This window comes from Lipotes vexillifer, unplaced genomic scaffold (genome assembly GCF_000442215.2).
Source record: "Lipotes vexillifer unplaced genomic scaffold, Lipotes_vexillifer_v1.1 scaffold528, whole genome shotgun sequence".
Lineage (NCBI taxonomy): Eukaryota > Metazoa > Chordata > Mammalia > Artiodactyla > Lipotidae > Lipotes > Lipotes vexillifer.
Window position 1 is genome coordinate 2,640,370 of NW_006794582.1, and position 10,167 is coordinate 2,650,536.

Below are 10,167 nucleotides of genomic sequence, written 5' to 3' on the forward strand. Positions count from 1 at the left end.
TAGACAGTGCTTTGCGGTGGAGGAGGACAGGGCAGCCCCCTACACACACCCCATCCAGAGCACCCCTTCACGGCAAGTATATAAGAAATGTAGGTTCCACTCTACTCCTAAAATCAATGTCCAATATGGGGGCGTGAAATCATAAAAGCAGGACTTCTCCTCTGCCCCTCTCAGAGCCAAGCCTCACCCCAGAAAATGGCTTGGCCACCACCCCTCCCCCCTGGCTCAGCTGGGGGCTGAGGTTAGGCCAGCCAAGCAGGGCGGGGACTGTGCTCTCAGGAATACAGCTGCTTGTGGGGTGGGGTGCGGTGGGATGGGGAGGGTGGGGAAGGGGTCAGTCTCCAGACTGTCCAGGCCCAAGACCCTGCGCTAGGTCCCTTCGAAGGGGGAACAGTGAGGGGCGGGATATGGCATCCCAGGAATGAATGGGTCAGGGGATATGGGTGTCCTCGGCTCTCCGGCTTCTGGCCTTCGCTCTGGGAACAGAGTTGTGTGCAGCTGGTGCCTCATGTCCTTTGTCGTTTGCAGAGTCAGTCCCGCTTGGCCCCCTCTGACCCCGGCCTCCTCCATTCCAGGGGGCCCCAGAGTCCATCCAAGAGCAGGGCTCCTGTGTCTGCTCCCCTTCTGGTTCCTTCTGGTAAAGCCACGGGGCTGAGCTCAGCCTTGAGTCAGGGACAGGGGAAGGTCAGAAACACACCGCAGGTGCAGCCAGGACAAGGCCTATGTGGCGCCGAGGTCCCTGGAGTGGTAGGTGCCATTCAGGCGAGTCCCCTGTCTCTGCAGCAAAGAAGATGCTGGCAGGTCAGATAGAAACTTGTGCTTTAATATATCTCTGTGTGTGTGAGTGTGGGTGTGTGTGTGCGTGTGTCGAACAAACGTCTCCGGGGCCACAGTGCTGGGCCGCTGTCCTTGTTCTCTGCTCATCCTCACAGCCAATGCAGGCCCCCTCACTGGCGGGCGGCTCTGCCCCTGGGCACCCCGGCTGGCATGGGGTCAGTCTTTGGTACGATGCGGACACTTTGGTGTGCCGGGGGCAGGGTGGGGGGGGCCACGAAGCGCTCATCATCTCTGCAACGCCAAGAGGAAGATGGCCATGGACCCCCAGAGCGGTGGGCGGGACTGCCAGGGGGCTCCACTGCCCGGCATCACCACCACTGTGATGGGAAAGAGAAGGGAGACAGGCCAGGGCTCCGGTCAGCTCAGCAGGGCCAGGGAGGAACAGCCAGAAGGCCACGGGAGGGCTGTTCCTCTGTGCCCTCTCTGTGCTCACAGACACACTTGTAAGACATGAGGTGGTGTGCTCTGCCTGCTGGGTCCAAATCCTGGCTCTGTGGCTCACTAAATAAGACACAGAGCAATTCATTCAACCTCAGTGGCCTCAGTTTCCTCGTCTGTAAAATGAGTCTAATAGGAAGAGCCACCCAGAGGACTGTGAGAAATAAATGAGATCACGCACATACAGGTGTTTGTACCTGGCCTGGTACATCGTAACCACCTGGTAACCTCCAGCTGTTATTATTGCAAACACCTGGCCCCCAGTGGCAGAGGGGGAGGGGTACACATTCACACCTGGACACACACACACACACACACACACACACACACGTACCCAGACACAGACGCTGCTACTGTAAACTTAGTAAGCTCACAGGAGGGTCTGGTGGTCTCATTGTCCTCCATACGGCCCACAGCCTGAGCCAGGGTGGGGTCCAAGGTGGGTACCAAACACATCAGCAGCTGTCTCCACAGTCACCAGCACATGCATCCCATCACCCAGCCACTCTAAACCCCAATTCAGACAGCAAAACGTCCCCTGACACAGGCACCCACCCACACAGTCCCCCAGAGATTCAGCACCCCCGCCCTCTTTCCATCCTGCACCTTTATTGGGATCCATCTGCTTCCTGGGACACTCTCCCTTCTTCAGTGTGACGTCATCTATGGCGATATCCCCCAGGTAGCCCGAGCCTCGAACCCCCTCAAAAATAATCTGGGGTGGGGTCAGAGAGCAGGGAGCAGGGATGAGGGAGGTTCTGCACCACAGACTCCCAGCCCTTAGCCTCCGTCTCCCTGGAAGGCCCCCACCCCTGCAAGCTTTTCTCCTCAGCTCCCGGGAGCAAGCCCTGGGCCCTCCTGAGGGCTCCCTGGCTGGAGCGATGGCCCAGGGCCTCGAGAGCTGTGGGGAGCCCTGGGCCCAGCAGACTCACCTGGAAGGGCCCGCTGGGGTTGATGGGCACATGTGCCTGCTGCCACACGTTGCCCTTATTGCCGCTGAGGGACCAGGCGTGTGTGTCCAGTGCCCCTTTGTTCCGGGACCGCACCAGGAGGTTGAGGGAGCCTGTGGTGGGTGTGAGGAGAGGGGGCAGTGAGGGGGCACCCTCACATTTCCCCATTCACCAGGCTCAACTCCCTACCACTGCCCGCAGCACAGTCCCCGCTGGGCAGGACATTCTCCCCATTGCAGACTGGCTCGGTGTCCTGTTATCCCAGAGGGGACCTCAGCATGGGAAAGAGAGGGGACAGCAGCAGGGCATTCCATTTATCAGGACGATTGGCAAATTTTCTTTCATTTCTTCCTTTCCTTCCTAATCAGCTAATTCTCCCCACACACTCACTCACTCACACACAGAGACACACCCACACACAGCACCCTTCCTCCCTCTAGACAGGGGAGTTGTCCCAGGACACTGGGGCCCATATCTGAACACAGAGCAGGATTCCCGAAGCACGTAGTGCACACGCTTGGTGGTACACGATACATGCAATGATCTCTGGAGGTACAGCAACGGACTTTAAAAATTTAACACTTGGAGGGTGGCAGGTGGGTGAAATGGGTGAAGGGACTAAAAAGGTATGAACTTCAAGTTATAAAATAAATAAGTTCTGGGGATGTAATGTACAGCATGGTGACTATAGTTAATAATACTGTATTGCATATTTGAAAGTTGCTAAGAGAGTAGACCTTAAAAGTTCTCATCATAAGAAAAGAAAAATTCTGGTGATGGTTGGTTGTTAACTAGACTTACTGTGGTGATTGTTTTGCAATATGCACAAATGTCAAATCATTATGTTGTACGTATGAAAGTAATATAATGTCCATTATACCTCAATGAAAAATTTCAGACTTATATATATGGTTTAAGAGGTGAATAAAGCTAGCCTTTCAAACCCACAACTTCTCTAATATTGATGCTTAGGACAAAGCTAAGAAAAAAGGAGTGAGTTGATTCAAAGAAAGATATTAGTATATGTGCTACATAGCTCTGGTAAAATGTGAAATTTTGGAGTTATTAGCCTAGGGGTGCTGAGCCCCTTTGCCCACAGACCCAGGGGCCTGGGATTGTGGAGATGCTGAGGGGCAATGGAAGAGAAGGAAGGGATCAGGCCTTGATGAAGAGCACCCAGGCAATGTCATGCCCCCTCGCCGGCTCTTCTAGCCTATCTCAAGCCCCCTATGACATAAAGACTTGGCTCAGAGAGAAGGGGAATCAATCTTAGACAGCACCTGGTAGCTGGCATTTGCATGGCACTGCCCCAGACAAAGCCACACCATCTGTGACACCAGATAGATGGACCCCCAGTGGGGGAGGGCCACCAAATGTTACCTGCCTGAGATTAAAGGAGTTGGCTTGGACCTAGGAGAGCCAGTGAGACACAAGGACTGGGGACAGCTGGTGCCCAGAGCTGCCAGGTGGGGTGGGAGGGGAGGGGAGAGGAGGGACCAGGACAGCAAGAAACACCCACCGCTCCCCAGCAGCAGACCCAGGCCTGGGGGAGGAGCAAACAAAGGTTCAGGGCATGTGGAGAACCCTCACCAGCAGATGGGGTCCTGAGAGGGCTGAAGCCAGCACACAGTGGGCCAGGAGATGCCACACTGGCTTAGGCAGGGCCCAAGCCCCAGTGACTTTTGGGCTTCTCACAAGCCCCAAAGGGACCTCCCTCTCTTCCCCTTCCTGAAGATCTTCCCTGGTTCCAATCCCCCAACTTCCAGGGTCCAACCTCAATTTCCAAACCGTTTCTTCCTCCTCCACCACCCTGCCCCAAGGGCCCTAATGGGGGAGCCCCACCTTTTCACTACTCAAACCAAAATTGAATTTCTGCCCCCTTCCCTGATCATCCCACCAGCTCCAAGATCTCCCCTCTTCCTGACAGCGTTTCACAGGGTCAGCCAGGGCCTTAAGGGTGCCTGCTCACTACATTCTTCCCTATCTTCCTGTCACCTCCAAAGCCACACTGAGCTACATGTTACAGCCTGGACACAGTCCAGCTTTCCAGACTCTGGGCTTTTGCCTGGGTTGTTCCCACTGCTTGAGATGCCCTCCCCTACTATGTTCCCGTGACCAAATCCTTTTTGTGCTTCAAGCCCTCTCTGAAATGTCACCTCCTCCAAGAAGTTTTCCCAGGCTTGAGCTGGGAGTCCTCTGTACTTCCTGTGAACTCTGAGACCTTAAACTGCAGTTCCCCATGCCCAGACCACTCCCTGCTCTACAGTGTGGCAGTTACTGGGATTCATATCCTCTCTCCCTATTTGGCTCCTGAGGGAAAGTCTCCATCAAATTCCTATCTGTTCTCGATATTTGAATGCTCAGTGAAGAACTTTCCATCACTGTCATCAGGACTGACTGAAAAGAGGCTTCTCAGGGTAAGGAGTTATCTCAGGGTTCATCAAGCCCAGCCCTCCCTACCTCCCCATCATTCATTCATTCATTCATCTAATTGAGCAGGCACTATTCTAGACACCAGAGACACATCCATGAATAAGATAAAGAATTCTGCTTCCTGAAGCTTATGCTCTTTTGGCAGTAAGCACTATAAAGAAAATAATGTAGGAAAGGGATACAGAGGTGTTTTACATGGGGCTGTCAGGGACCTCTCCAAGGAGGCCTGAATGAGGGGAGGGGAAGAACATTCTAGGCGGGGGGAAATATCACAAGCAAAGGCTTCTAAGGCCTCAAGTACTTAAAGCAAAGCAAGGAGACCGGCGTGCTTGAACTGAGTAGAGTCAGGGGAGAGCAGCAGAAAATGAGGTCAGAGAAGCAGGCAGGGGCAGATCCGGTACGGGAGGCCTAGAGAAGATGGTGATGGAAGAGGGCCGAGCAGGGGAGTAACATGACCTGGGACAGGGGTCACCTCCACAGCACCCCTGCTGGACAGTCCTCCTGTCCAGGCACAGGATAGCCCATTCCTTTGCTGGGAAGATCTGCTACTTATAGGATCTTCCTCAGGTGGAATTCAAACCTGCCTCCCAAAAGCTTTCAGTGACTGGTGTTTGTCCCACCTGCTGGGGGACACCAAGCAAGCTCTGGAGCACAGATGGCTCCCTCAGGGCTTTTTCTGCTCCCAGGTACCTGGGCATCCCAGCTCTTAAGGCTTGATCTCCCAGGGCCCTACTGTGTCCAACATGCTCTTCTTGCCAGCTGGGTCTCCCGTGCCCGTCCTGAGCGGAGGATAAAATGACCAACTGTCCTGGTTTGCCTGGGATGTGGGACTTCTAGTGTTAAAAGTGGGAAAGGCTGGGGCAAACCAGGATTGGTTTGAAGTGGTTACTCTAGCTGGGCAGGGAGGTTCTGGTCACCCTCACCCCCACCTACCCCACAGGAAGCTTCTCACGAAGTCCAGACCCAGTCACGGGTGAATTGGATTGTGTGGATGGCCCGGGGGACCCCAGTGGATGCAGAAGGTTCCATCCCACCTCATTCCAGTTCATCAGTTGGGCCCGTGGACACTTCACAATTGAGCCTTTAGGTCCACACTTGCTTAAAGTCACTTCCTCTACCATGCAGCTGAGGAAAACAATGAAGCTTTCTATGGTCTGTTAAGGCCTGATCACCAAGATGCACAGTTTAGAGGGAAAAGCAAGGCACAGAACAGTGTGTGTAAAATGGAGGGAAACAGAATATATGTGTACTGACTTCTACATGCTTAAAGCATTTCTGGAAGTTTGCCCCAAAATCTAATACATTGATTGCCTCCGGGAAGGGACTCTAGGTGGCAGGAGGACTGGGATGGGAGAGGGACTCTCCTTATGCACCCTTTTGTACATTCTGACCTGTGCAAAATACATTACCTTTCCCATAAATATGTAAACAAACAAACAAACAAATAAAATTACAATTGTCATTTCCTCAGCAGAGTCTTCCATAACCAGCCCCCAGAGTCAGTCAACTATTCCTTTTATCAGCTGTCTTGGCCTCTGTCCTTCTGCTGCAGACACACATCACAGTGGTCACCAAATCCTATCTGGTGCAATTAATTATTTAATGTCTGTCTCTCCCACTTGACTGTAGGTGCCAAGACGATGAGAGATTTGTCCATCCTGTTCACTGCAGCACTAGATGCCTGGCACAGAGCAGGAGCTCTGGAAATGAGGGCTGAACTGATGAGTTCATTGACTACCGTGGCGCTCCTACCAGTGCCATCTCTTCCCAAAGGGCACTCCTTAGGTTCACGGTCATGCTTAGGAAGCCAGTACTTCCCCTCACTGCTCACAGAGCAGCTCCCTTCCAGCCCCGCGTTTAGGGCTTGGGAGAGTCAGACAGACTTGGGTTGCTGTGTGATCTTGGGCAAATGCTTAACCTCTCTGGTCTATATGGTAACACCTCCCACACGTGGTGGTTGTGAGGGTTAATAAGACCACAGATGCATCCCTAACCCAGGATGTCACCTGGCACCTGGCAGGCACTCAATACATGCAACCTTTTAGCTGATTTCTCCATCCCCTCCAAGACTCATCCTGGTGGATCCATTTTCTTTGCACCCTCAGAAAGCCTTGATTCATCTCAAAACCTCAGACAAGCTGGCTCTGGACTTCCCCCTTGCCCAGATTCTGCTCATATTCCCTACAAGGATCTGTGATTCAGCCAACTTGGGATGCCCAGGCCTTCCCCGGGCCAGTCCCCAGCTTCCTGTGGACACCCCTCCCTGCCCCAGCACACACTCGTGCAGCTTACCTGGTCCCTCGACTCACCGATATGCTTCCCGTACATGTGGTAGAAGAAGGAGACGCAGTAGAACTTGGCGCTGGCGTTGTACAGGGGACTCACCAACCTCGCACGGTCCCCCAACTCCCGGGGCCTTGATGTCTCAATGAACATGTAGTAGCCTGCAGGGAGGGGGGAGGTGTGCCAACAGCCTCCGCCTCACCCCTCCCAGGTCTCTTTCCATCTGACTCCTTTGTGGCCTTAGTATCAGCTGCCTGAATCCCAGGTGCCTCACCCCACCCCACCCAGTCGTCCCCGCCTCACGGCACAACACAGGACTCTGGGCCAGCCATTGTGAGTTCTCAGCTCTGCTGCAGTTTCTCTTCTTCCCAATCCTCTAGCAGCTCAGAGCTGTCTCTCTCCTCTCAGACCAGGGCTCCCTGAGGCCGGGGCTGTGTCTCCTCTCAGACCGGGCTCCCCAGGGCTAGACCCCTCCCTGAAGCTGTTCTCCATTCCTAGCAGCAGGCCATGTCCTCACCCTCAGGGGTGCCACTTATGTCCGTGGGGGGACCAGTGTTGGGGGAGCGCTTGGGGTTCTGGGTGAGGGCATTCTGCCGGGTCCAGTCAAAGTTGTCTGTCAGGTCCTGGGTGTAGCCACAGATCTTCTCATCCTCAAAGTGGCAGGTGTTGTCTGTATTCAGGGCAGAGTTGGGAGGAAATGAGACAAAGAGAGTCAGCCTCCTCAAGTCCCCTGGTCCAGCTTTGCCTTCCTGGTCACCCATGAGACAGCTCCCAAGCATCCAAGCAGCGGGCCCAGGATCCCAGGGCTTCAGAAACCAGGCAATGGAACCCCTGACAAATCTATTCCCAGAACAGGACCTCTTAATCTTTTTTGTGCCACAAACCCTTCTGGCGTCTAGTGAAGTTAAGAATCTCATCTCAGAATAATTATTTAGGTGCATAAAATGAAAAACACAGGGTTACAAAGGAAATCAATTATATTGAAATACAGTTATCAAAATATTTAAAAAATAAATTTGTGATATAATAGTAAGTGGGCTTCTCTATTACCTAATTAAATCACAGGATCCAGTGTTAGGTCTAACTACTGTAGTTTGAAATACTAATAAATGGAAATGATATTTAGAGATGGCTGCAAAAACTTTTAGGTGATGTGAAAACATTGGATTTCCACTGATGACAGAGTCACAGGTAGTGATTATACCACATTCCTACATTCATCACTGAAGATGTTAAATTTCTAGAAGTTATAGGGAAAATAAAGAAGTAACTGTATGCCCTTCCAGGGTCCAGTTTCATGGACCCTCCTCATCCTTTGTAGGGGTGGTCCATGGATCTCAGATTAAGGACCTCTGCCCCAGGGAACAGAGAATGTGGATTAGCCTGGGCTTTCCATTTTTCCTTTGGGGACAGTGAATGGTGCTGAGTGAGGACAAAAGGCCCTGAGTTAGAGAGATGTCCTCCTGACTCCACCCTCACTTCAAGCCTTTAAGCCCCAGAATAAATCCTGGATGCAAATATCTCCAAGCCCAGCCTTGCTCCCTTCTGCTTTTTCTGCCAACTTCTGGCCTCCACACTATTTTCTCTCTGGGTTATCTCTTGGGGTCCCTCCCACCCGGGGAGGCTTTGTGTCCCTAAAGGGAAGGGGAAGTGGGTAGGGGTGTCTCACCTGACAGATTGGGAGAGTTGATGGCTGAGAAAGCAAGCAGGAAAACCAAGTCAGAACCAAGGTGTGGGGCTGTGCAGAGGGTGCGTGGGCTTAGGAACAGGGTCCCCAGAGTAGGCCTGGGGGCCAGAGGCTCCTGGCCTGCAGTGACAGAGTAGGACACTGCACATTGGAGAACCCCAAGCTCAGGAACCACGTGGGGAATATGGAGGGGTCCCCTGGGCATGAGATGGGCCCACCTATCCCACCACCACAGCCACCACCACCTACGCTCTGTGTAGTGGATGATGCGGGAGGCCGTATCTCCAGCCCCGAAAGTGGTGTAGGGAGTGAGGCGGACCTCGTAGCTGTGAGGCACTCGAAGGTCGGTCAAGATGTACTCCAGCAGCTGCCCCTTCTCCACACGCCGCACCGGGATGGCCTTCACCATGGCGTTTTGCTGATTCAACTGTAGATACAGGGAGTTCCCAGATGCCCGACACCCTCCACCTAAGCACCAGCCCAGGTCCTGGTGTGACTTTGGGGGGCAGTGCAGGGGAGCAGAAAGAGCAAAGGACTAGGAAGCCAGGCCCTCAGCTTCCTCATCTGTAAGATAGAGCAATCACCCCTTCCATGCCCACCTCCCAAGGCTGTCTTAATAATAAGTGATAGTAACACGTATTGAAAAATTAATGTGTGCTACACACTGTTCTAAATGCTTTGCAATTATTAACTCATTTAATCCTCAAAATAATGATCCTATCAGTTGGAATAGTATAATTACCCCCATTTTACAGATGAAGAAACTGAAGCCAAACAGATGTAGCTTGCCCAAGTTAATACAGAACTGAATTTTAGCTTAGGCAGTCTGCCTCAGAGTCACACTCTTACCCTCCACCCAACTACCCCTTAGTCTGGGCAGAACCACATGCAATTAGACTGGACTCGAGACTCGTAGAGTGGCTCTGGCCTTGTGTCCTAGAGACCCTGTAGATGAGACTTAAGCTCATGCTTTAAGCTTCTTATATAAGAGTAGATTCTCTGCTTTGTGAGCAGGACTGGCTTTACCCCCTTTCCCCCACACGAACCCAGCAGACCCCTGCCTAATTCTCAGGGCTGTGCCCAGAGCATGGGTTCAAAGGGGACAGGTCCCTACAGCGTCCCAGCTCCTGTGTCCAGAACACCTTTTCCCTGGCTCTGAAGAGTTATCTCTAAGAGGGTCAATGTGTCTCCAACCCCTTCCCCCTGGCTTGATGAGTATTCCCAGGGCCAGCCTGCACCTGAGCCCCTGTCCCCCTTGGCCCACCTGGCGGACACTGAGTCTGTAGTTGAGCAAAGGGTCGACAGCGTCAGGCTCCCTCTGGGTCCACTGCAGCACGTAGGAGTAATTCTTGGACAGCTTGTGGCTGCGGGTGGGGTTGGGGGTGTCGAAGTAAAACTCCGGGCTGTAGGCTTTGGCTGAGAGGGCCGGGAGGGGGGCATGGGGCCGTGAGGGGCAGAGGATGAGGACAGACACAGAGAGAGGAGGTGCAGGAGAGGGCGACAGAAGAGGATGCGTGGTACAGAGTGGGGGGGGGGGGC

At 53.2% G+C, this 10,167-nt stretch overlaps 1 protein-coding gene across 1 annotated transcript in view; it reads right to left on the reverse strand.

The window, feature by feature from the left end:
* Window positions 1–296: 296 nt before the first annotated feature.
* Window positions 297–10,167, reverse strand: part of MDGA1 (MAM domain containing glycosylphosphatidylinositol anchor 1) — a 56,263-nt gene continuing 46,392 nt past the window's right edge. The window contains exons 10-17 of the mRNA XM_007467290.1: window positions 9,893–10,044; window positions 8,878–9,055; window positions 8,611–8,634; window positions 7,459–7,611; window positions 6,968–7,102; window positions 2,208–2,338; window positions 1,882–1,990; window positions 297–1,154 (exon numbers count right to left, since the gene is read on the reverse strand). Of these exons, the coding sequence (XP_007467352.1) occupies window positions 1,063–1,154; window positions 1,882–1,990; window positions 2,208–2,338; window positions 6,968–7,102; window positions 7,459–7,611; window positions 8,611–8,634; window positions 8,878–9,055; window positions 9,893–10,044 (974 nt within the window). The 3' untranslated portion in view covers window positions 297–1,062. The remainder of the gene's footprint in view (window positions 1,155–1,881; window positions 1,991–2,207; window positions 2,339–6,967; window positions 7,103–7,458; window positions 7,612–8,610; window positions 8,635–8,877; window positions 9,056–9,892; window positions 10,045–10,167) is intronic.